At 42.1% G+C, this 27330-nt stretch overlaps 1 protein-coding gene and 1 long non-coding RNA gene across 2 annotated transcripts; one reads left to right on the top strand and one right to left on the bottom strand.

Annotated features, from left to right (window-relative positions):
- Positions 1 to 1492: 1492 nt before the first annotated feature.
- LOC134551447 (uncharacterized) lies at positions 1493 to 11367 on the top strand. The gene is made up of 4 exons (XR_010080575.1): positions 1493 to 1636; positions 4488 to 4559; positions 9933 to 10051; positions 10871 to 11367. It is a non-coding gene; the product is annotated as an uncharacterized LOC134551447 (long non-coding RNA).
- A 1804-nt stretch (positions 11368 to 13171) lies between these two features.
- On the bottom strand, positions 13172 to 27315 carry ALKBH1 (alkB homolog 1, histone H2A dioxygenase). Its single transcript, XM_063399079.1, has 6 exons — positions 27182 to 27315; positions 24337 to 24445; positions 19978 to 20140; positions 16511 to 16601; positions 15234 to 15427; positions 13172 to 14709 (listed from the first exon to the last, which is right to left on the bottom strand). The coding sequence occupies exons 1-6, from the start codon at positions 27305 to 27307 to the stop codon at positions 14289 to 14291; spliced, it is 1104 nt and encodes a 367-aa protein (XP_063255149.1). The 5' UTR covers positions 27308 to 27315; the 3' UTR covers positions 13172 to 14288.
- Between the last annotated feature and the right edge of the window lie 15 nt (positions 27316 to 27330).

The following is a 27330-nucleotide window of genomic DNA, read 5'->3' on the forward strand; positions in this document are numbered from 1 at the left end:
TATGTTGCCTTTTGTAAATGGAAATATGGCCTGACAGGGTCTGATGTCAAGATGCAGGAGTACTGGCAGAATGGAGGTGCAGTCAGTGTGTATTTACTTAGGGCCCCAGCTGGAAGCAAGGTAATCTCTGCAGCTTCTGTTTGGTTCCTGTCTTGTGTAGTTAATCACCCATACTGCTTCACCTTGCATGTCCATCCTCCACGGACATTCTTTGTCACTCAAGCCTGTTGCCGCTCAGGTTGGTGAGCAGAGGAGCAAGATACTGGAAACTTCAGGTCTTCAGGTTAGTTTCTGACAGTGCATTTAAACAGGCCTCCATGCTCAGTGTTCAGGACTCCCTGGTGCATTTATTCCTAACGCCTCCATCTCAAACTCACAAACAAATCGAGAATTTGACCTCGCATAATGATGAGGCACCTATGGGCCGAGTGATGACTCACTTGTCTCCCCTTCCCTACAGTAAAACAGTCCCATGGTTGTAAACTATGATCAGGATCTCTGCCTTTTTTGGCACCCGTGTTGGGTGATATTGAACTAGTGCGTTCATTTTGTTTGTGCTTTGCTTTCTCAGTCCATAAAATGAGAGTAGTGAGACCATTACTCTGCCTGCCTGCCCTCCCTCCCCATCCAGGATGAAGTGAAAGGCTGCATCTGTGCGGTATCAACAAAGCCCTAATTTACATGTAAATGCGTGTGATATCGCTGTGGCAGCACAGTTGTAGCAGTGAAGCCCTCCTTGTGTGCAGGCAGCTTATGTCAGCAGAACGAGGCTCTTTTTTGAGCAGAACTTTACCGAGCACCATCAGCTATATCAGCAAAAACACTGAATACCAATATAACTACATCCTCATTAGGACCTCAAGGCCTATAGGATTTTAATCTCTAGCCACTTTCTAGGTGCTTAAATACTTTTGAGGCTCTGCACCTACCTATTGGGACTAGGGCAGTTACCCTCTTTCCACCAGAACCCTGGCAAACAGGTTCAGAGCAGATGTGGTCTCACTTTATTAGTGGCTGTGGAGTGCTCTGAAAAACTCTGGTAAAGTGCCCAGAGCTCAGCAGAGCATGATCAAGCTGCTATGGCTGCCTTCAAGGGCAACATTGCTGCTGCTGCTTCTGACAGTGCTGTTAGTACTGCAGGAGACTGGACAGGTTCTTCCTTATTCACCTCTTCCTATGACAACTACAGAACTGAAAGTGGTGTTCCCTTGAAAATGTCTTTGTTGAAGGTTTTCATTTCATCCTGTGCTGATGCTATTACGAAGGTGGCATATGAGAAGACAGCATACTGTAGAGAAGAGAGACAGTGAGGACAGTGCTCTAGTACCTGAGCAATGACCAAACCTTGGTAGGAAGGAAGGAGCAATTTGCCACCTTTCCAGTACCAAGCACAGTTTTGCAGGTTGTTATTTTCCTACCTCTCTTTAGAAAAAAATGGGTGAAGGAAGGAGAAGAACAAGTTGGCAAAAGGCATGGCTAAAGGAGCTTTTTTTTTTTTTTTTTTTTTTTTTAGTGCTCAACTTTCTACTTGCTGAGAGAATCTGTTCAACTCATCCAACAGAAAATTATCCCATGGGGAATTTTCTTCAGGCTTGTGAACTGAACTGATTTGGTAGCTGGAGGAAGGTGGCCGTAGGTAAGACATAACTGGAAACTGCCTCATCTGTGCAGCAAACTGCTTTTGAATTACAAAATCTGGTATTAGGGGTGATGGGAGCACAAAAAGAACCTAAAGTTCAGAGAAAAAGGTCAATACTGAAAAACAGAAGGTTGCTGTCCCTCCTTTTGGCAAGCATATTCTTATAGATAGGAGAAAGTGAGAGACATTGCCATACAGTGAAATGGGGCAAGGAAGAAATATAACAGAGCCCTTAACCCAAAACTTGGTGGTTAAAAATTTTCCATTCAAATCAAAGGAAGTAAAAGTCATACTTATATTGAGGAGATGAAAAATGTTAGAGGCTGTGCACTACCAAGAGGGGAAATCTAGTCTGGGACCAGGGATGGATACTTGGCCTTCCATAAGAGAGAGAGAGTGTGATGCTGCAGGCAGGGCTGAGCACTCATGTCTTTCCCACTCACACTGCTCACAGTGTGTGCTGCTCAGCAGCAGCCAGACAGGGCTGCAGAGCTCATTCTCTGCTTGAACCTCGACTGCAGGGGAGACATATCTGCGTCCAACAAGTGTAAGAGGAAACTATGGAGAATGTTTCATAGGTAGAAATTCATAGGAAATTCATAAATGTTCATGGGAAAATCACATCTCCAGTGCAGATGCTGCAGGCCTGCGTGGTTGCTGTATCGGGCATGGCCATAAGAGGGAAGTGTGTGCTCACGCATTAGGTGCTTTCTCTGCACTGGAGCAGCCCCAGCTGTGTTGGCTGTGGGCTCTGCAAGCACCGTGATCTGCCTGACCGTGACCTCTCCTGCACGGCTGAAAACAGGGCCAGAGCCTTCGGAAGCACCTGAGCTCAGCCACAGCCAAGTGTGCAGGCAGTGATGATGGGGATGGGGTGAGAGGGGAGCAAGGGTGGGAAAGGGAATTGTCACTTCCTGGAGATAGGGGAGGATAAGATGCACAGCTTTGAGCAATCCTGAGAGAACTGGAGATGTCTTGTCCAGAGATGATGGGCAGTCTGGTGAGGAGATGTCATTTCAGTTTTCTCCTCACACATATACAGATGCCTGGTTGTGTTAGCTGGATCATACTCAGATTAGGGCATCCAGGCTCGAGGATGGTGACATTGAGGGGCTCTTAGGATGGGTTGGGGACCTCAGGAGAAAGAGTGCTGAAGTCAGCAAGCTTGAAAGATTTACAAAGAGGAATAAAAGTCCAAAAGGATATGGGCAGGCAACCCTGCTAACTCTCTAAGGGAAATGTTTTGCCTGAAGCACTTCTAATGGTATTTTGTAGGCCACATGAATAGAGCACATAAGCTGTGTAGCAGTAACAAGTGGGTCTTGCTTGTTAGCAGCCCTGTCAGACTCAGGTGACTTACCCTCAGTCACAGGCCATCCCTGACTGCGTGCCTTTGCTTCATGCTTGTTAAAACTCATCACTGTACAAGGTAGAAAAGGACATTTACACCACATAAAATGGGAACCTGAGGCTTCACCTAGTCTGTGCTTGCTGATTCCCATGGACCCTGTTAGCTGGAGCTGTCGTGTGTATGGCTGAGCAGCTTCTGCTTGTGTCCTAGAGATCCTGCAGGGACCCACAGGGTGCTTTGAGGAGAAACAGTACTAAGATTGATTTCCTGTAGTTACTTGCCAAGAAATGTGAGCAGCAGGGTCCAGTCAGGAGCATGAAATGACTGGATCACCAACTTCCCATAAGTTGGCTCTGCAGAGAGGCATTCAGGCTTCTCCTTATAGATCTGCTTCTCTGTTTTTTTGTTTGTTTGTCGGAGGTGGAAACAGAGGAAAATGAATGGGACAGAGCTGAATTTATTCCTTGTTCATGCCACAGCATGAAAACAAAATGCATCTAAGAATTAACTGTACAAGAGCTGTGTGGTGGCAAGGCTGGAGGAGACAGGGTGGGTGCATCTTTTGGTGCCCAGCTGAGCATGAGCTGATCTTGTGCTCCCACAGCATCTTATGCCTGTGCAGTAGAGGGACCTACAGTTGTTGGAGCAGGGGCTGGATGGTTATCTAGAGGCACAGGTAATATGAGGAGGAGAAAGCTGAAGGAGTGTGAACTGCTCAGCACATTCATGTTGTGTATTATCTACGGGCAGGGGATGTGTTGTGTAGCTGTGGGCCGCAGGCAGGGGGTTACTGTGCTGGGAATGGCTACAAATAACCACACGAGGTCACTTGGCAGTTAAATGAGGTGAAGAATTACCATGGTGACTGCACTCCTCTCCCTGACAGATACCAGGCTTCCAGGCAATAATATTTATGCATTGCTCTAAAACCCCCAAACTCCCTCTCCCTCTTTTCAGAAAGGGTAAGGACCATGCTGCCCCATCTCTAGACTGGGAGAATGGTTAACACCAGGATATGGAGTGGTTTCTGCACACTCCATCTTTCAGTAGAAGGGACCCCTGTCTGGGAGCCTCCCACACTGGTCACTACTGCAGTGCATAGACAAAAGGGCTGTGGTTTGCATTACTGTGATGCAGTATGGTTCTTGCACTGTGTGTCCACTTAGTGTCCTCAGGAGCAGCGAGGTCTGAGCTGGCTGCCAGCCCACAGGCACAAACTGCAAGTGTGCAGAGAGCTGTGCTGGAGGACATGGCACCCGTGCTGCAAGAGGTGCTCCAGGGAGCATCACAGTGAACAGTGCCAAGCCTGGTGCCACCAGGAGCTCAGAGCTCACCAGCAATAGGTACTGCAAGATTCCAAGGACAGACAAAAGACAAATGTGCACCAGAACTCAAAGCCTTTTTGCACCTAGAGAATTCACACTTGCTTTTAGTGCCCACATGGAATGTGTTCTCTGTTCTTTGTTGGATCAAATCATGTCCTGTGCTGTTTTCCAGGCAAAGAAAGTACATCTTTCTGCATCTGCATGCAGAGGAAAGCTGCATCTTTCGGGTATCACAGGTGATGAGGTGCGTTCCTCAAAGACTTCTATATTTCATCTTCAGAGACCTTACTTCCTTCCAGTTTCAGAAGCCTTATTTCTTTCATCAGTTCTCTAGTTCTAAGTGGTCTGTGAGGCTATTATAAATCATATTTCTCCTGTGGTCTCAGTTAGAGGTTTGGGGAGATGGTTACTTTGTGGTCTGTAAGGAAAACTTGAAGGAGGAAAGGCTCTGTGGAGCAAAAATGTTTGGAGATGCTTGGTTTGAGGAGCAACACTGATGCATCCTGCACAGACCCATGTGAAAAAACTGGAAAGAAGAGACCCAGTACATGGTCATGCCGGTCCTAAAGACTGAAGTACCACAGGAAACCAGGAAGGTGCTGTAGACCAGCAAGTAGGTCACTTCTGCTGCACTGGTATTTTGCAGACATGCAGAACACAGCTCAAGGCAAAAGTCCAGAGCTTCTCCTTACTGATGTGCCCATTGCAGCATGCTCTCTTGACTACTCATCTTTTCCCTGTAGGATTTTTCTTTAAATCACAGAAAAGCATTCTAGACACTAACAAACAGGTATTGTCATCTTGCAGAGGGCTGGCAAAAGAACAAATAGCTGCAGTTCAGTGGCTGTTCAGCAATCTTTCCACACAGCACAGACTTCCTAATTTGCATGGTCATGAGGTCTCATTGGAAAGATATTTTTAAATGTAAAAGCAAGGAAATGATGCAAAATAGATTTGAACATTTTCCAGAAGATAGCTAAATTTTTCATAGTGAAACCCACTAATAGATCAGTCTGTGTGCTATGAACCTCTCACCACAAAAATATATCACAGGAGGCTTCTGCTATCTATTCTTGGCTGAGCACTGACCTTGGCTATTAGATCTCAATTAACCATGTATGTGATTAATGTTTCTTTCTCTTATACTTTTCTGCTGCAGAAAATAATATTAATGGAAAGTATTTGCACAGTCACTCTCCAGATGGGAGAAACCTACATGGTTTCTCAGTAGGTTTCATGCCATGTGAGAAAAAAGTATTTCTAATGTGAAATTCAGGGAAAGGAAGTATTAGACATCTGTGGAGCCAAAGATTGCAGCCTTCAGCACTGAGCCCCTCTGCTGTTCCAGAATGGTGTGCAGTGATGCTTGCAGCTGCTGGTGGGGTTGAGTAGGCCACAGGGAGAGAAAGAGCATTCCATAGCTTCACTTCTTTATGCTTTCTCACCTGGCATCCTTCTTTCCTTTAATTTCTTCCTTATCATTTTGATCTAGGAGAAGGGAAGAAGTGCTAGTGAATTTGACAGCAGTAGTAATAAGACTATCCAAGACTTGCTTTGGTGTTTAAGACTCCTATGCAAGCCAGGACCTGTCTGCTGACTTGTTCCAATTTCAGCTCAGTAAATGCTGAACCATCAAAACAGCATGCCAAACTCAGACCTCTTGTGGAGCATAATTACAGTGTTGGGCCAGGAAGGGCTTGAAGGCAATCATATCCCTACACTCATATTTGACATGTCAGGTCTGGGGACTAGAAAACTGGTGAGCCCCACCTTTATGCCTGGGAAGATCATGGAGCAGATCCTCCTAGAAGATATGCTAAGGTACATGCTATGCCAAAAGCAAAAGGGATGCCAATTTTTCACCAGCCTTGTGTGAGGATTTGATGGAGCAATGTCATTGTTAAGACTAGAAGACTGTTCTCCTACAAGGTGGAACAAAAGCCTTGCTTTAAAAGGGTCTGAGGTGTTTTCCAGCTATGTGGACTGAAAAGAGGTTTATTTGTGTGCACCATTCAGCAGGGCTTAGAATTGCTGCAGATTATTTGCAGTAGTGTGACTAAAATCTTCCTGACCTGTCATAGATACCTGACAACCAGCAATTCTCCCAAGTCAGGTTTCATCATAGCAATGAGAACAAGTTGACAAACTCAAACCAGTCCTCACAGGATTGGTGCAGTTCTCTGACAGCCTTTCCAGGTCCTGGCTATATTTGACAAAAGGTCAGGCTAACATCTAAATCTAATCTTAGAGGAATGTTGTCTGAAAAGCCAAGGCGAAAAGGCCAATGAAAATGAAAATGTGCTGACTAGAGTGGCAGAAAGCTGTACCTAAACTTCGTCTCAGGCACTGGGATGAGATAAGACAATACCAAATCAATTCTCTCTGTTCTAGAAAAAATGGGACATGCTACTCAACACCTGATAGTGAGACTGTGTTAGATTTTGGTGCTTGTCTCATATTCAGACTATGGGGGTTTTTTTCATTTCTCTGTCTGCCCACACCATGGTGAGCACTGATACTTTCTCTGTGGAGAAAACTATTTCCAAACATATTTGTTAACATTGATGCTAAAACTGTCTTGATGTTCCACTCAAGTTTATTTTTCAGCTCCATTCCATGACTCATACCTCTTAAATTCTACAAATTTGTCTAAGAAGTAAACCCATTAAGAACCAGTGAGCCTTTCCAAAATTAAAATTGTGCCTGGAAATTAAAGAAAATTAAAGAAAGAATTTCCTTTCAGGAAAGGGAATGAAATCTTGCGATTTTAATGAGGATTAAATGGGCAAGCTCTGGTGCAGTTCCCTGCACTTTTGCTCATCCCATTCACTTCTATGGTTTTTACTTGCTTTTGCAATTTTTCGGTTATTTTGCTTTCCATTTCATTTCTTCCAAGTCTGCTCCTCTCACTTGATTTGCATTTCCTCCCTGATTTCAGGAGTGGAATTTGAGTCATTTGGGCAAGTTTTGCTCCTTTTCTCTGCCCCTATTTCACCTTAGGCCATTTGATGTTAAGCACTGCATTTGCAAATTTTCTCGGTTTTTGCCATGGCACTGTTTTTCCTCCTATCTCCTTTCCAGAGCCTTGGTTCAACTTGGTTCTCTGATTTCAAGATTTCATTCCCTTTCCTGAAAGGAAGATTTTTCCCATTTTTCCTTTTTTTTTGCTTTCCATTTCATTTCTTCCAAGTCTGCTCCTCCGACTTGATTTGCATTTCTTCCCTGATTTCAGGAGTGGAATTGGTGTCGTTCTGGCATATTGTGCTTATTTTCACTGCCTCTCAATTCATCTTAGGGCACTTGATACTAAGCACTCCATTTGCAAGTTCTCTGTTTTTTGCCATGGCACAAAGCTTTAGCATCAACCAACACCTCTTCCTGGACTGATTGTTTTCAGGAGGAACTGTGCTTTGAAAGATCAGTCTGCTTTCCACACTGTCTCTTTTGACTAGTCCATCATTTCCAAATGAATAGCTGTTTCTGATTGCCTTCTCCCCTCCCGATCCTACTCTATGGTACCTAATTTTGGATTTAATTTGCTATTGCAAAATTGCAGTAATTTTTACCCAACCTTAATTAATAGTCCTTTCTATTATCGAGAAAGAAAACAAAAATAAAACCTTCTTATCTAAGCCTTTAGCGCAGAACAGAGGAGGAATGATTGGTGAGATGATCACCTCTAGAAAGCCAAGGCCTTTATTGATTCTTCTGGCCTTCCTCAATAAATGCAGAGTGAATATTTTAAATTCACCTACAAGGAAGACTAAAGTTAATGTAAAGTACTGACTTCTCAACATCAGAGGAGAAAGAGACTGTATGTCTTCTAGGCTGACTCACTTTTTATTCTCTATACCTAGTTCAACAAGAATATTTAGAGAGTGTTTCACTGTGCCTCATAGATTCATAAAATAATTTAGGCTGGAAAATACCCCTAAGATCATCAAGTCCCAACATAAAACTATAACCTAGATCTAAACCTCGGCTGTAGTGGACAGCCAAGTCCACCACTAAACCACGTGCCTAAACACCACTTCTACATATAAGTCGTAGGAAATACCACCTCACATTACCTCTCTTTCAGTTTCCCCACATTTTGTCATAAACTAGCCTTGCTTCTGAACTTCCGGGGGCTAATGGTCCTGACCTATGCTTTGGAAGAGCTTTGAGATTATGAAACAGATTAGAAAAGCTGTATTGTGGGCAGGTGGCAGCAGCACTGAGCTCTTGAATTAAGGAAATAAGCTGTGATTGCGTGATGGTTAAGGAGGGCACAATCCCAGTGCTCAGATGTATGATTACATGGACAAAAAGGGTCAGGCTACACAGAGAAGCTCGGGGAGAGTCCACTACAGATGGGAATTTTGTCGAAGAGGACATTCAACAGCCCCGCAGGAAAAGGTCAGAGACAGAATAATCTCTGTTGACTCGGGAAAAAAACAAGATGGGACGTGTCTCCACAAGGTTAAAGCTTTCACTTCCTCATCCAGAGGAAGAAATACGTCTATTCTTAAAAGAGGGAAAGCTACTATAGGCTTTTCCAGACTTTATCCTCTCTCTCCTTCGCCCCTGACCCAGTGGATGTGGTACTTTCCATGACGCCTATCTGAATACAAGCCCTAGCTTTGAATAAAAATCAGGTCCCACTCCCTGCTGTACTCCAGAGACTTATTTACCACCTTGGAGAGATAAGCATTTAGCTGATTAAGTTCAGTCTCTGTGCATAGTCAGCTTCTCCTAAGGGGAGCTGATACAATTGCAGGAGCCAGATGGGGACTGTGCCTGCTGGACTAAAATTACTCTGATGTTCCAGATTGTTTTTTCCCTCTCTGGGACATCAAGAGCAGAATCCTTCAGAGCAGGACCTGCTACAGAAGTCCATATCAGCTTGCATTAAGAGTATGAAAGTATCCTTTTGAGACTGGCTTCCTAAAAGAAGAAAGCACGTGTTCTTATGGGTTGTGCATGTGTTTAACTGGGTGTGTCCTCACGTTCATGAGCAGTAATGTTGAAACCTGTTGGTCTATTTTAATTAGATTTGGTAAATTTCACAGCAAACGAAATTTCTGCAGGTAGTAGGTAGCCAGTTAGAGGAGAGAGACTCTATAAATATCCTGATTCAGGAAAATGGTGCATTGTGCATGTATTAAACTCTGGGGACATCACATAGGAAAAAATTACATGTAAGTACTCATTTCGATGAAAAGCTTCAGTGAGAAGTCAATTTTTCAGGAACAGAAATCCATAGGGGACCATGGCTCATTCATTCTGCACCTCAAAAAACTACTTTTATTTCGTTATGATGTAGATGGGAGAAAAAAAATATTTAGTTGAGGAAACACTGTAAAAAAGTGGATCTAGTGCATCTAGCAGGTTTAGGAACTAGGATTCAGAAGTCAGTTTGTAGTTGGCTTCCTGATTGTAACAGAAACCAGCCCTAGCAGAGAGAGTAGTGCAGCACCTGAAATCAGACAAGGTTCTGAACAGGGCGAAAGTGCAGAAAGTTAGGGGTCCAGGGCACATTATCTATGGGGAAACGTTGGGGTTCATGGGGTCCTTCCATGTAGCTCAGAGTAAAATAAGGGGAGATGGTCTAACTGTACACTTCAATTATTTGTAGGAGAGTTACAAAGAGAGCGGAAGGAAACTTCTGGTAGTAATGGGCGGCAAGAAAAAGGAAGAGAGAATGGACAAAGGTTGCATCCTGGGAAACTCAGACAAGCAAAATTTCTTTGTAAGGTGAGTATGACAGCACTGGGCACAAGTTACTGAAAGAAATGGTAGAGTCTCCATCACGGATGGTTCCTAAGTCTCATGTAGACAACAGCCCTAATTCCTAGTGAGAGGTTGGACTAGACACTTCCAGAGGTCCCTTCAACCACCATTTCTGTAGTCCTTTACTACCTTCTGGCCACATGAGAATGCAAGAAAACAACTTGCATGAGCAAAGCTGTCACCTACAGGGTGGCAATTTTATCTCACCTCAACTTTACCAGAGGACATATGAACATTTTCTTAGTCATTGTTCAATTCCTTGTATAGAAAAATGGTTTGATTAAGGTATTTGTGATTATTATTTGCTGAATATAAATAATGAAACTTATTTTGTACTGTGCTAAACTTGTGTCAGAAACATCTTGTGCCTCCTTGTACCATATCTATAGCATTATGCTATAGATATAGACTGTTTTCAACCAGCTTTGGTCATTAGGATTTATGAAGGCATTAGCAGACCATGGATGACTATCACTGGTTTTCTCTAAGTCTCCTCTTGCATAAAGATTATTAATAACAACAAAAAAGAGCCTTTCATATATGGGGCTTTTGAGGCCTCTATCAACATATTTTTCTGGATCATTAATGTCTGCAGGCCATGTACTTCTGTTAACTTTTTGAGATAACATGTTCAGACTCAGGCAAGTCTTACAATTTCATCAGAAACAAAGTATGCTTAGAGCACACTGAATTATTGCTCAATTAACTTTGCATCCTAATTAAGTAGAAGACAATCTTATCACTGACAAGTCTCTTTTCTGTGTTAAATCTATCCTGTTTCAGGTGTGATGCAGAGAATAACTTACATGAATAGAACAAGACAGATCTGAGCTGCTGTCTGCACTACATAAGACACTGGCCAGCTTCACCCCAGCTATGACAGTGTGATGTTGCCACTGTCTTGGCAGTCCCTACTCAGCTTCCTTCCCCAGCCACTTGCTTCTCTCGACCTACTAGCACTGCAGAGCACACAGCAAAATACAGGAGCTTAGGTGCATCCTACTACAATCTGTAGAAATATCTGCTGTGAAACAATGAGGAAAAAGTGTCAACATGCTCTCAAAGAAAGGAAAAATACATACCTAAAATCAGAATCATTCCAGCAGCAGGCACAGCTTTAGGAACTACCTGGCCCATAGGTTACTGCCTGGCAGCATGGAGAGACCATGCAGTAAATCTGTCTTGGGCACTGGCCAGCAGTCCAGTTGTAAACCTGAACTGCTCTATCACAGTTCTCTCAAAAGGACTGAAAATTTTTAGTTTGTGCAGGCAGCTGCTTTTTCTGCTTCCAGTATTCATCCCAATGCACTTTCTCATTTAACTGGAGATTTATTTTCCCTTTAATCTTGATTTTAAAAAAAGCAGTAATTGTTGGACAGCTAGCTTTATCTACAGATCACATAATGAACAGCATACATGTGGTAAACAATGTGCTTCAGTTCCAGGTGGCTTTGAAAGAAATACATGCTTATCTTCCTGCAATCAACTCATTACATAAATTTTCTTGCAGAATTGGTCCAGATGTCCTCTTCTTTCCCTCCTTTCCCTCAGAGGAATTACAAACTAGAGATTAGCTCAGCATACACCTACATGAACACAAGCAATTATCTGTGGTACCTATAGTTACAAAAATTTGATCAGTGCTATGAAAAAATCCTTTTATGTCATCACAAACCCAAGCAAATGTGGTGTGAATGTCAGACTCTGAAAGCTGTGTGGAGTAGGTTGGTGTTTCCTGAGTGTATTACTGGATGCAGCCCTATTCCCTGCCTTCTTCCCAGGACTTACTGCCTCTTTGAAATTATATTCTGGAAGCACAGTTTGTAGAGCTTGCAGAAGTCCTGTAGTTTGCTCACTTGTACTCCACTCTGCTCTGGTCACAGAACCAATGATCCTGCTAAGCTGGCAGTTCAGGAAATTCTCTCTTCTTATTGTTGTTTCTCTTGGTACATGGATGCTTTGTTTTCCTGGGTCATTTCCCATACGTCCATTTCTGGGTTGTGGACTTTTCACTTTCCGAGTGTCTGGTACAGAATTAGACCAAGGCTGTCTTCCAATGGCATTATGTAAAAAGCTTGACTCCAAGTAACGCAGCAAATTCTCAACTCAGTCACATCCAAACATAAGGCTTCAATGGACTGGATATGACCAACTGCTAGCAGTAGCTTGCAGCATTTACTACAATTTTCAACTGCAGAAGGTAAACAGTATGGTTTCTTGTCTTTGAATCACAGGAAAAACTAGATCCTGGAATAAATGATTGCTTGTCATATATTTATATATTTAATTTATATTTATATTATTTATATTTATATGGAACAAAAGACATGAAAACCATGGACTTACAATTCAGCCTGTGACATGAAGAAACCAGCTCCTGTTCAGCCCCTTCTAATTCCATGACTATCTTGTCTCATCATCAGAGGTGAGTGAGTTGGACAATCTTTGCTTCTTTTTCCAGAGTAAGGAACAGTCAGTCTGCCTTCTCAGTTAGGAAAACGTATTCCTCTCCATCCTTCTCCCTCTTCAGGTGCCACTAAGGGAGCTTTGCTGTTTTCTGACCTTGACTCAGTCAACTTTTCTTTCTGGTCATGTTGTAACCTCTCTGCATAACATATTCACTCTCCTAGAGCTCAGCTGTAAATATACCAGGCCCAGGCTACAAAAAGGACTCGCATCTAGCATAGAATAAGATATTAAAACTTGTATCTAATTATTTTAGACCTTAAGTTACTCAAACTCTTTCCACTACCGTATAAGGAATTAATTGCACGCAAACACACATTCACCTCCATGAAATAAGCAGAGCAGACACTTTACCCATGAGGAAAAGCTGCCACATATGTATTAAATTGGATTTTGATACTGCAGGCAGCCCCCCTCTGAAACTGCCTAAAAGCAAAGCAGCCCTGCAGACATATGCAGGGCTCCTCCACAGGAGCTGGCAGATTGCAGAGGCAGTAGATACAAAAGAAGCCTGGAGGGAACTGCACAAGAGATACAGCAACGTTAACAATTCAGTGAAACAACTAACAGAGAAAAAAAGAAAGGAAGAAAATAGCCAGCCCAAAACTGATAGAGATCTTTAATTTAAAAACCAAGTAAGTTTATTCATTGGGAAAGTGCAACAAAATACTCCAGGGATAGTGCATTCCACTCCAACAATTAAAATTGCATTAAAAAGTAGATAGGAAGGTCTGAAGCTTAAAAAAACTAGCACAAAAGTTAGTGCTTTTCTTTGTTTCAATATATTTATCTTTGGGTGACAGAGATAGTCACTGATTAATTTTTTAGGTACTTAATTTACAGCTTCATTGTTTTTATTTGCAAGTCATCCTGCTCCTTACAGATGATACCTTGGGACTGGAGAACCATAATACACAGGCACTTAGGAGAGGGCAGTTTTGAAAGAATAGTGATGTTGGGCTCAGTCACAAATTTACTGCTGAGAGAAGACCCAGTTGGGAGCTACTAGATATTCTAAGTAGATACTGCTCCCAACTGTTTCCCCCTAAAATCTGAGATAAGATGTTCAGTACCATTCATAAAAGCAGATTCTGCTGCAGCTGAGGGGATGTAAGCAGGCAAAAGGAAAACGCAGGACTACAGCCAGCTTACAGCAGGTTGCTTGAGGGAGCTGCATGTTTCTGACCACTGAACCCATTTTTGCTGTAGAAGTAATTATCTTGAAAATGTTGCAGGTAGGTCTTATACCTATAGCAGCCTATTCTCATTCATACTTGTTACTTGGCTTCAGTTGTTTTACAAGCCCAACAGGATTCTCTATCACATAGCAATTTTGTATCTTTTCCTAACACTCTCTGCCCAACGATTTCAAAATACTTTATAAGCATCACTCCTAAAGCTTAAACCAAGCTTCACCAAAAGCTTAAAGCATTTAAGCTTAACCAAGCTTAAAATTCTCTGACATACAGGTAATTTTAAAGAAAACAGAGTACAGTAAACATTTGCAACAAAATGCCAATAGAGTTAATCTCCTGAGTTCCAGTCCTGAATTTATCCTTCTTTTCCTTTTAAATCCTTTTTCTCCTCCCACCTATTTATTACAGCAAGAAGGACTACATTTATTCTGAACAAGTTTATTAACAGCAATACAGACAGGTGACTTCCAGTATTATACCAGTTCCTAATTCCATATAGAGATTGCCTGTCTGGTCCATGGCAGCACGATCTCCTGGTCTCAGCTGACTGTGTTTGGTTTATGTCTTTTGGCTTTGCTGTTCTCATGATAACTGTCTTCAGAGGGTGCTTGGTCCTTTCCGTTTGTCCCAGATTCCTCTGGAAATTTCTGACCCTCAGCCAACACCTGGCGAATAGTCATGTTGATGCGGGAGGACTGCAGGTACTTGGCACACACCTGCCAATCCTCATCAGAGCTGTGCTCAACCACTGAGCCAACAGGGAGGTCTGAAGAAAGCGGCTGGTCGAGGCACGAAGGCAGGGCTGTCCCCTCAGGGTTGGGGAGGACGCGGGGGACAGCGTGGTACAGCAGGCGGCTGAAGCCAGACATCACCATGATATCTCCACTGTGCATGAACATGGCTGTCGGGGCCTCCTCCCGCTTCAGGCCCCCAAGCAAAAATATCGAGGATTGCCCAAAGCTAGAGATGGAATAAGGATGGAGAGAGAAAACAAGTTCAGATAGAGAATAATTCTCTGTACAGTAAGAAAATACCAGTAGTTAAATTCCTTTATAAAAAAACACCCCAAGCAATCACAAAAATCAGAGGGACTCCTAAGAACAATTTTTAGTTGGGAACATGGCATCTGGTTCAAGATAGGCAGTGAGAGCAACTGCCCTGCCAGGTTTGAAGCTCTGCTGAGATAGTTCTTCAGTACCCAACTGACACTCTGCTGCTTCAGAACAGAACTGTGCGCTCTGCAAAAGAACTCTTCACTCCAGGCACTACATCCATGCCATTCAAGCAATCATTAAAGAAAAACCTATGTCCCTGACCTACAGCCTTTTGCTATTCAAAACTTCTGAGAGTGAAGATTTGCCCAATTATGGTGTAGTTTACCCAATTAGTAAACTACACCATACCGCCTTCTTATAATCATACGCAAGCCTAGAAAAAAGCCACCAATCTTTCCACAACACTCAAGTGTGCTTTCCTTGACTCACCTGAATGATAACAGGGGACGAGAATGGTCTAGTTCAGACTCATCCACATGAATTCCCAACGAAGAGTCAAAATGATAGTAGTTCAAGATCCCTGCTTGGGCTTGGAAACCCCGAAATCCACAGGCTGCAGCCACTTGTTCTGATAGGAATGCAAGGTCTGAGGGGAAAGGAGTGTGGTGGTTTGCTGAGTACTTCTGGAAGGAGGAGATGGGGGAGAAGAAAAAAAAAAAAAAAAAGAAAGCCACACCCAACACATCAGAGCAGCAAATACACTTGGAAACAAACAATGAAAAAGAACTTAAAAGCCTGGCTGATAGTCATGGAGAAGGACATCACCTTTACCCAGAAAATTACTACAACACAGGCAGAACCATGGCATAGTTACCTCCTATCATTAAATTTGTGGCCTAGGCTGAGACTGCCAGAGATTCAATTAATTTTGAAGTTAATCACTATATCTAGATGCTAAACTTGAAATCAGTAAGATTAGTACCAACAGCCTGAGGATCCTCTCAATCACAACCTGAAGCTGTCAACAGAAAGACAGTTCCGTAGCACATCAACAAGCTCCAAAACAAGCATCTTTATTCCTTCCATCAATAACAAGCAGGAATCAATTGCAAAGCTACTTTTTTCTCTCCCATAAGTCATTCAGAGATTACTGGAAGATAATAGCCAAACTTTTATTAAGGCCATCTAATAACAGGTTGATCTGGTAAATAAAAGGCTCCAAGCAGATTTGGTTATCTGCAATATACAGATAAGACACATATTTACTCTGCCAGTGTTTATCAGCCTCCATCTATCTCAGTCTTATGAAAAAAAGTTTATTTTGATTAGGATCCTCAAAACAGCTGTTAGTTAGTAAGAATGCACTACAGTGGTTCAGATTCCTTAAGTTCAAAATCACATGAGCAGCAGTCTCTTCTTGCTCCTGCTTACCCCATCAGAGTAGTTTCCCACATGTCACGCTCAGCTTTGTAATCATCCATTTTGGCAGGTAAAAATGCCACTTACCCTGAAACGGTCTCAGGTTTAGAGCTGAGTGTATGCTAGCACGTTAACTCTCAAACAAAAGAATGCAGCAATAGACTTTTGCTGTTAAACCCTTCACAGTAAACCAATACAGATTAAAATGTTCTTAAAAGCACAGTTTGTTAGTGCCTTTCCTCAAGACTGTCTTGTAGGATCATAAACATTTTATTCCATGATGTCCTTCTCTGTTTGCCATTCTGAGTGCTTATGGCCAAGAAAAATGAAGAATTTAATCTCAATACCTTAGTATCCCAGTTATAATGGTAACCCAGGGTCACCCAGCGCAGCTTCTCCAATAGGCTCTTGGGCTCCCTTTTACTGGAACCTTTCCTTCTACAAAGACAAAAGAGAAAGAAATAGCATATGTGTTAATTTCTGAGGGGTCTTCTGGTAGTGCAGCATACAGTAATGAGATTCACTCATCCATTTCAAAGCCTATTAAAACCAGTCAATGCTATTAAAACCGACCAATTTTTATTTTTTAAACTAAACTTTTGTTTTCAGTGCCAATACTTTCTTCCTCCAAAGGCCTTGAAAATTTAGTTCATGGAATGTGTGCAAGTCATGAGGCCTACTGCCAGCTGTTGTCAGTTTGAAAGCTTGTATTTTCAACATGGTATCTAAGAAATTATCAGATGGAAACACAATGAGCAGCGCAGATTAAGAAATCAGAATTAAACATGTCCTATTTGAGCACCCAAAAGTGAAAAAACATAATCTGAACATCTCAAAGCTGAAAATGCAAGGGAAAAATATTCTAGGCACAATGGAAAATTACAAGAAAGGAAAATGAGTTAGTTGGCTGACAGTGAAGCATAGCATCCTGCCTAATATTGCAAAGGCTGGTTAGTTCTACTACTTGGTACTTGGATAAAATGTCCTTAGGACGGACTGACTCACAGTAAAAAGCAAGACTTCTCTAGCTATGACCACACATCAAGAATTTTAGACAGCAGGTGTCCCCTTATCCAGACTGCTATGCAGGACAAAGAACTATTCTTCCCATGTGACAACCATGAAGTAATGGGACTGAATGGTCTGAAACCACACACCCATTTACCATTCCTACTTGAAGGTGATGAAAGCAAGAAGAGCCTTCAAGGAGAAGCTTCTAGTACAGGCTATGGAAAACCCCTTGAAAAGGTACAGAGTATAAGTAACTAAAACAGACAGAAACATGTTAATGACAAATACAAAAAGGAAGGTACACATCTATCTTCTAGTCTACTCATTCCAGCAATTTCAGTGTACTTGACTCGAACCAAGTCACGTGTTATGGTAAAAAAAGAAAAAGACAGTAAGGAGAAATATACCCAAAAGATAAACAGTAGTACCAGATAGCTGGCTCTCATTTATAGCTTCATTAGTTCAGCATGACATGCTCTCTTTGACAAAAAATTATTGATATTTGTGCTGCCATGGTCAAGTCTCAGCCAAACATCTGCATTTAATGTGCATTTCCACCTGGATACGCAGCTTGTTCTTGCCCTTCAACTATGCCATACTGATAGCTCCTAAGATAAACCAGGAACAGGAATAAAAGGCCAGTTTCTTTACCTTTAGTAAGTTTTCTTATTACTGAAAATAGTCTTTCCAATTTCCATCTGTCATACGGTAACAGCAACTGCAATTACCATAAACACCAACACAATAACTGCCAAACACATGCTGCTTGGGACAATTTGTGTAGCCCACAAGCAGGTAACACAGTATTTAGAAAAGGGAGAGCCCACAGTTTGTTCTTGCACATCTTTCAACTGACAAACAATGTTCATAATGAAACAATTTTAGCATGCACCTTTCGAAAGTGCCCTTCTTTTGTTACAGTGCTAGACAACTGCAAGAGCCAAAATACACTTGGGAAGTCCTTTTTCCCAGAACTTGGTATTTTGCATGTGATTTCATATGTGATTGCTGAGAGGAAAGTATGAGTGTTGTGTATCTGGAAACAATGAGGTCCCACAAGAAAGCACAGAAAAATTTGGTATAACTATGTTAGAAAAAGATTGAACAGGATGGGAGCTTTGGTCTGAAGATCCCTTATTTCTTTATTTGCTGGTAATGATTGCATCTATAAAACCCTTCCAGCCTTTTCCTTATACACAAGGATAGACAGATCTATATATCTGTATATCTGAATCTCCCTTGCGGGAATGCTCTATTCCCTTTTATGCTTTTCTTGTCCCCAGCACCAGAGCAAATACTCAGGCTCCACTTTGTGAGGAAAGCATAGCATATATGTCTAGGAAGTGTATAGATTCACCCTACCTTTGACTCCTGCATCCTGAAAAGAGCAGATCAGCCATGACCTTAGCACATGCATGCATTATCCTGATGGCTTTAAATAGCATTAAAGCTGTGACCCATCTTAGAAGTAGACCTCATTTTAGTTAAGCACTGTTCCTCACCTCTCTGAAAGGCTTTCACTGCAGATACTAGAGAGACTGGCTAGTTTAATCTGCTACCCCTAGATGTAAGCACAAATACAGCAGTTTGCTCACTTGAAGACTCGGGTAAGTACTTCATAAAACCGCCAGGGTTGCTGTCAGCCATCACTCTTCCAAACACTGTTTTCAACTGAACTGGATTCAGCTGCAAATTAACCTCTGTTCTGATCATTCTCTGCACGCAGGAGGTCCTGCTAGGAGAGGCCTATCAAACTGGAACAGTACCCCACTTTTTTCAGCCACTGAGCACAATGCACAATCCTTTCACAAAACCATTTTTCATTCTTGATGGAACACAAAAATGGTGTCTACATTTCTGTAACTAATTCTGACTGAGCCTGGAAAACACAAGTGAGAGTATAACTTCTCTCCTAGGTGCAAACAGTTAGAAGTCCCAATCTTGCTTTTGCCATTCTATATCTTGTAGATGTCAAGAGGTTTTTTCTAAAAAAAAATCTGAGCATGTCAACCTAAGAGACTAAACACTCTGTCTTATATGTATTTTTACAGGTGGCTTTATTAGAGTTCAAGCTGTAAAAGACTTTTCCTCTTCTTAAAATTTCTACTTGACTTCAAAACTGGGACAAATTCTCCATTAAATTCCAAATCAGGTAGAGGAAGGGCATCTACATCAGCCACAGAATTCTGAATCTGAAGGAACCTTTCAGATTAAACAAGATTGCTATTAAAATGGTACATTTAATATATTTAATTCAATGTCATGCTGAATTAAGAAGAACCATAAACAAAACCAAACAAAAAAAAACTTTGTAAATAAGAACACAGAAACTTGTAGATTTGAGAAGTTCAAGAAATTCCAGCTAACAGCATTTCAGTTATAGTGTACAGCGTCTAAGAGCTGACTGGGAAGAAGTGCTACCATTAGTGGGCAGTTTTGGAAAGGATCCATTTTGCCTGAGGAAAACTGAGGCCTAGAGGGACTTCACAGTTCCTCTTGTAGCTGAGCTTAGCAAGCTTCAAGCACCAAATCAGCCAAGGTCACTATTTAACATTTCACTGATGGCTTTAGAACAATATACTACTAGAAAATCCCATTGAGAATGACAGCAGTGAATTAACAAGGATGCCAATGAGACCATGAAATATCCATCTTTAACTTGGCGTGTCTGACACCATCTGTATTCTGCCAGTATGTGCACAGTCTTCTTCAGCTTCCTTTCCCTGCTCAATTCTCTTAGACCTTCTCAAAGGTGAGATCTGGCTCCATTATTTTTGACCATGAAAGGTGATGGTGGACTTACTTCAGCTGCTCCTTGCTCTGTCCCCACAGGTCAGTGGTCTTCTCAGGAGCCATGTGCAGGTCCAGGTTGCAAACATTGGGTTTCTCAGGGTACAGCTTCAGACACTGCCTCACCCAGTGCCGCTGGCAGCCCGGAAGGAAAGGGTTCGGTATGAAAATAAACCCTGACCACAAAGGAAAAGGAGAGGATGAAGACAAAGTAGGATTAGGTGTTTCCCTGGGTCTTTTTTCTCAATCTAGAGCAAAGGATAGGAGTCCAAGATAGTGAAAAAACCCTTAGACATACAACCATTGACTGTGCATATAAGCTGATGAAATCTGTTATAGTTAAGTTAAAACTTATTGGTTTTTTTCAGAAAAAACAAATGGTGGCACAAGGTTGAAGGCAGAGAGGGCAGCCAACACTGGTCCAAACAAAAATTACAATAAAGGACATATCTATGTAAGGTATACTGATTACAGGAGATAAAGGAGTAAGAACATAGAAATCCAATTGCTTTGGAGTAAATTTTATTTTGTAAATTATTCAGCATGAGTTTTCTCTTAAGCCCAGCAAAGTTAAAGTAATTCTGGCCTAGTTTTTCTATGCTTCAAACTAACTTTATCCCTGTCTCTGAACTTATACTGTCTTCTATTGCTACTTCAGAAAGAAGTCCCTGGGCTGAGCAAGCGTCTAGTAATGTAAAGTGTCCTCCCCTTTGCTTCATGCTTATTTCCAGGCAAGTCTCGTTGTATCCGTATTTGCATTTTGATATGGTAACTCTCAGAAAGGGACATGAAAGTCAAATTATATCCCAAACTGCTTGTTGTTGACTGTGAATACTTTGCAGGCATTGGTAATTAACAAAAGAAAATAAACATGCAGTTATTCTGGACATTCATTTAGCCAGGCACCTCAGGCAGGGTTCAAGCAGCCGTCCACATGAGAGATGCTGTTAATCTGTACTGTACCTACTCTGAGGATCAAGGCACTCTCTCAAAGACTGTCAATTCAGTAAGACTCACCAACACAAAATCCACATGTAAAGAGAGATAAGGGTATAAGAGGAACAAAGTAAAAGGAGATGTTAAGGTTTTGGCCTACTGTGTCTTTTTGAACTTCTCAATCATATCAAGTTAACAGAGACAAAAACAGATGAAAAAAGAACCAGCAAAGCTAGGAGTCTCAGTAGGATACAAACTTGCTTTGTTGCCTTATGAAGTGGTAATAAAAACACAAAAAGAGCTACCTGCCAGCATACTTCATAGACTAAAGTAACTGGTTAGAAAAAAAGCCTTCAGTGTATTAATAACATATGGTCATTCACTTCACTCTGTTCCCTGCACTTTCAGACTATGGCAACCTTCTGATAGGTTTGGCTACAAGAAGTTTCTCCGCCAGATGCATTACATTTACTTTCTGTTGGCATCTGCATAGAACAGATTAATACTGCCCTTCCTGTCTATAGCTTTTGATGTGGGGTCCTTGAAGCACTTTACTACATTCATGAAATTACACTCTACTGTGTATTTATCATCCCCAGGTACTAATGAAGGCATTGAAGCCTGTTAGTTACAAGCAGAGATGAGAACAAGAATCCAGATTTTATGGCTTTTATATCACAAACTTAGAACATGTTCATGTCTCTCCAAACCTTTCCTTGACCTAGGTTTTTCTTAAGAAACTGGTCTAGATTTACAAAAGCAGTAACAACTAAAAAGTGGGTTACTACTATGCTTACTATGTCAAGAAAGGCAGAAACTGAATTTCTAACAGTTGCAGAGTTTTACTATAAAATTCTATGCAAACATAGAACAAAGATTAATAGTGCTAGAAATCAGTGACTTGCACACATAGGAGGGAGAAGAGTAAGAAATAAGAAATACAGTTCTGTAGCAATCTTTCTGAACTGACTGAAGGACACCACAGACAAACTTTGAAGACAACCTCTTGGCCTTGAAAGATGCAGGGGGAAAGAATTATTCTTTGTGAATCTGTATACTAAAGGAAAGTACCCTGAGGAAGCAGATGCAATTCTCTTACTGCAGCACAATCTCACTGTATGTTCTACAACTAATTTGCACCTAATGAAAGGGGTCTCCAACCTCAGTCAAAGGAAGGATAAGACATGCACATATCTAGCAACAAGAAAAACCTCTCATAAAAAAAATGTGTCAGTTACAAAGATCCAAAGACAGCATCACAGGCTTCTCAGAGAACTCAGACCACAACAGAAATTCACCCAGACTCCTTACTCTTCACTTTCATTGCCTACTGTAGGGACAAAACCAAATTACTTCCTTTCCATTTACTCAAAGAAAAACTAAAGAAATTCTTACTTCACTTAGAAGGCTATTGGGACAGCTGGTTACACATCTCCTACTGTTTTAGGATGTCCATATACAGGTAGCTGAAAAATGATAAATTATTATTCTCTTCAAGTCCATTACATGACTTGATTCTAAACAGGACAGACAATTTGTCACTGTATTTGCATTTCATTTTAGTAAAACGTTTCCTTTGCCAAAGCAGAACAGAAATGCATTCAAGTGGAACACCTGTGATTCCCCATACCCCCTGTGTAATTATTAGGAAAGATGTTTAGACAGACAGTGAATGACAGGCAGACCAAACAAGGGCAGCTATAATATGACAGGTAAGTGGAACAAAACATTTATAGAGGCAAGAAGAGGCAGAAGCCTTTCTCCTGAAGTTATTCAATTCACCATGTATTAAATATCCCAGATGGGTAGCGTGGCTGCCTCAGTTTCAGAAACGCTAGGCTGGCTTCAAAGCAACCAAAACTCAGCCTCAGAAACTGACTGAGGTCCCAATGAACCAAAAGAAACATGAGAAAAAACATAATTAATCAAACAAAACCCCCTGAAATAAGGAGGATCTGGGGAACTACAAACTCACCAGCCTTACCAAAATCCCTGACAAAATTATGAAGCAAACTTTCATGGCAGCAACTTTCAGACACATGGTGGTTGGGAACACACAGCATGGAAGGCAAATTTTGTCTAACCAGCCTTACTGCCTGCTACAGTGAGATGTCCAGACAAGGAGAAAACAGGGGATTATGTTTACCTTGGCTTAAGAAAAGTTTTCCACTTGGTCTTCTATAGCACCACTGGAGCCAAACTGGGAGCCATAAATTTTTGGGACAGATTGAAAGGGTAAGCAAAAGGATCACCAGGCTTAAAGAATCGTGATTTGATGATTCAAAGTCTAACCAGCAGCTGTTATGAGCTGCATTCTTTGATCCTGGGCAAAGACTGATAACTACATCTACATCAACAACATGGATGATGGGATGTTCATCCTCATTTCACTTACAGATTACACTAAACTGGGGCAGCAGGGGATATGCTGGAGCCTACTGCTGCCCCCGACAAGGACTTTGACAAATGAAGAATGGGCTAACCTCAGAAGTTCAACAGTGGTAATTCTGCATCTGGGGCAGAATAATCCCATTCAACAGTATGGCCCAGGTGTAAAGAGCAGCTTCAAACCAAGGCCTGGCTGCCTGGAGAACAAACTGAGCAGCAGCGAGAGCTAGTGACACATCCTGGTGAGCACCACCTACAAGCCTGAGAGAGGAGGGGAGCCAGATTCTTCTCAGATGTGCACAGCAAAATTATGAGAGACAACAGTCACAAAGCAAGAAAGAATTTTATCAGATAAAAGATTTAGGAAAAAAGCATGGCCAAACATTGGTACAGGTGTCCTGAGAGGGTGTGTAATCTCGATCCTTTGAGATTTCCAGAATTTACCCATACAAGCTCTCAGGATCCTGATCTACCTTGCAACTTCATCTTGCTTTAAGCAGGGTGTTGGCCTAGACCTCTGGAGGTGCCTTCCAACCTAACACCTCTCTGTGACCATATCAGGTGAACAGCAAACCTAAACCATGTTTCCATTTCTGAAATAACCTGCCTAATGAAATAACTCTGCATATTGAATAGGCCAAAAGGTTCTTATTCACTTACTTTATTCTGTGCCTTACACTGACAAGTAGATGCTTCAACAGTGAAACTACTGTATTTCAGCCATGTACCCAATATGCATGATATATACTGTGGAAAAACAGATTCCACAGAAATAAAGTCTCTGCCAAAGGGAACAGGAATGCACTCTCATGAGTTATGGTCTGGTTGATTTCACTATGAAACAACTGGCTCTTCTCACCTTCATAAATATTGCTGTATCCCACCCTTTGGCTGATTTTTCATCCTCCTGCACTTACAACAACATTAAATTACACTTAGGCAAACCAAAATAGCTTTTTCAGGCAGGACAAGGGAGAGAATATTGAAACTGCATGAATTCAAAGCAATGAGGTTGTGTTTGATTTTTCTTAAAATCAAAGGTACCAACCTGGATACCCACTGAGGCCATAGGCTTTCCACTGGCTAACTGGCTGTAATCCTGCTCTGTAGGCATCTTGATCACTAACTGAAGAAATACTGAGCTGTGATCTGAACACCTGGCAAAAGAAAACAGATCAGGTTTTAAAAAGAGTGAGAAACACAAAACTCATCCAAAAATAGCATCTTAAAGGAAGAGTGCTACCACGCTTGAAGGTAACTCTCATGAAAATGCCAAATGTACCACTGAACTACTGTCTAAACAGCTGTGACCAGGACAGGGCAAACAGAGCCAGTACACATTCAACATAAGAATCAAAAGGTACTTAGAGGTTTTACCCAGGGATGAGATGTCCCCCACTCATAAAAAAACCCAATATATATCAACAAGAAAAAATTCGTCATGATTTGTCCATTTCCACTGCCTCCACAGTACAGCCTCATCATTATAAAAACATTCATTATCAATCTCCATTACAGAGCAATATACTCATAACACTTTATACTTTCAAAAAAACATTCCAAATACAAGTTGCTCATGATCCTATAGTGTAGCTGACTATTCTCATCTCTGATTTACAGAGGGATAAGCAGTATAGCAGCGAAGCAGCCAAAACTGTCAGATATGAAGGACTACAGAAACTCCATCAACTCTGAATGCCACCCCGCCAATTCTATTCCCAACAGCAGGATCAACAGCTCAAGGCTTGGCAAGATGTATTTACTTGACATACTCTCTTAAGTTGCAATAACACATGTATTTAAGCTAATATTTGCTGAACCCCCCCCCCCCCACCAAACTCATTCTACTGTGTTCTCACTCCTTTCTTCCCTTGGGACAGGGAATTGTCTTCAGGAGGTAGAGGCAGGTTGGTTTTGTTCTAGCTTAGTTCCCCAGTCCAGCTCTTCATGCAGCAGTGGAAAAGTACAGGCTCATATAAGGAAAGAGATGGCCAGGCACAGCAGGAATAAACAGGCAGAGACTGTAAGACTTTGTCTATGATAACTTAAAATGGATATCAAATTAAGGCCTTTGCACACAGCCTCTGTAGTGGTGCATGTGCAAATCAGTCTCTTTGCAGCTGACAGCTCTGGTTAACATTTTCTGAGCAACAAGACTAAATTACATACGTAGAATTTCTAAGAAATTCTGAACAGCATCTTCTGCCAATATAGTCAGTTTTACCCATTTTTCAACTCTCTGTCAAAAGCAGCTTTGTGAGTGCCAGCCTTGAGCTTACTGCAGTCCTGTCCACAGAGCATCCCCAGGAAAGCTCATCCTCAGACCAAAACTCTGCCACCTCACTGCCTGCTCAAAGTGTTTCCACACCAGCTATTGCCTGGGCTTCTGGTGAACAGGAGATGTTTCTGTGCTGAAGAATTACATGTGCTGAATCAGTTAAATAAGCCTGGTAACAGGACAGATGGGGCATGTCACACTTGACTGAAGAGCTCAAATGCTTAAAGCAGTTTTCTGAGAAAAAAGAAGCAATATTATCTGGGCCAATCTGCCTGGTCTGTAGCTCTTAAAGAGAAAAGCCAGATGTTTTTAACCTGGGGGAAAGAGGAACAAAAGATGTTTTCACTAGTAAGCTGTCACTGTTCTTAGAAGGTAACAGGCACAAAAAGAATCATATTGAGAGAAGACAGATGCTTGTGATGTTTTCAAATACTTTGAATTTCCCAGAAGAACCATAATGCTGTAATCCTTTACTAAACACAGGATTCCTGCAAGCTCAAGAAAGGCTGAAATGTTAACAACTTCCTTGGTTAATTCCAATGCCTCTAACAATTTCATATGGGTCAGGTTTTGTGTTCCATTAGCAACAGCAAAATTATAGTCTAAAAAGACAGAAAAATAAATAGCCTAGTAGAACACTAAAAAAAAAAAAAGACTAAGCATTGAAACTATGAAAAATTTGGCAAAGTTTCATTTTAACTATATTGCTCACTCCTTTTTTGGACATGAGCTCACAAGTAGAAAATCCTCAGTTAACAACACTTTAGCAGACACATGTCATCCTTTTGTAAGGTGACAAAACAGAAGACAAGTTTTAAGGATCATTTCTTCATCACTGAAGACATGGCAAACTACTATGATGGCTACACTTTCAGCTGTGCTGATGACTGAATTCCCCAACGCATTGTAACAGCTCAACTCGTCCCTGGTGACTGAGCCAAGCATTTATTATACAGGGGAGAGAAAGGAGAAGAAGCTTTACTAGGGGGAAGGCAGCACAGCAAGGGGAAGCTGATTTCAGATCTCTCACGTATTTCAGGGCTAAGACAAGGGCCAGCAGGCCCAGGAAACAATGTCAATTCCGAGAGTGAACTCGGAGTTATGTCCATACGTTTAGCTGTTTAAGTATCACGTGGTTCTACTAGAGGCTTTGAACATTCACTACTGCAGTGTAGGGAGCTAATTAAACATTATGAAAGTAAATATAAGCAAAAGTACTAAATCCGTGACTAGGCACCGCGCTGGCCAGGGACAGTGCACTGCACCCTGTGCCCTCGGGCAGCCTCCCATGGCTCAGGGGCAGCCTGTGAGCCCGGCTTTGGGGCCCGCAGGCACAGGGGCCCCGGCGCTCCCCAGCTGCCCCTCTCGGGTCACACTACCCGCACTTTAAAAACACTACAGGGACCCCTGAGAGGCTCAGCGCTCGATTGCAGCGTCCTCTAGCCAGAAAGGGGGTGGCACTAGGGATTCTGCGTCGGGCACGAAAGGAAACAGCAGGTGGAGAGAACGGGCTGCAGCGACACCGCCACAGCCCCGCACTGAGACACCGCGCAGACGGCGAGACGCGCTCCGAGCCGCTCGCTGCGGGGCACGGGCAGAAGCAGCCCAGCATTACCTGGCCCCCCGGCGCGGAGAAGTCCACCACGCCCCGCAGGTCGGACGCGTCGCGCTGTCGATAGAAGCGAAAGAGCCGGCGGAACGCATCCTCCCCACCCTCACGGGTCAGGGCCGCCGCCGCCATTTCGGGCCGGCCGGGGCGGAGCC

This window comes from Prinia subflava, chromosome 5 (assembly GCF_021018805.1).
Source record: "Prinia subflava isolate CZ2003 ecotype Zambia chromosome 5, Cam_Psub_1.2, whole genome shotgun sequence".
Taxonomy (NCBI): domain Eukaryota; kingdom Metazoa; phylum Chordata; class Aves; order Passeriformes; family Cisticolidae; genus Prinia; species Prinia subflava.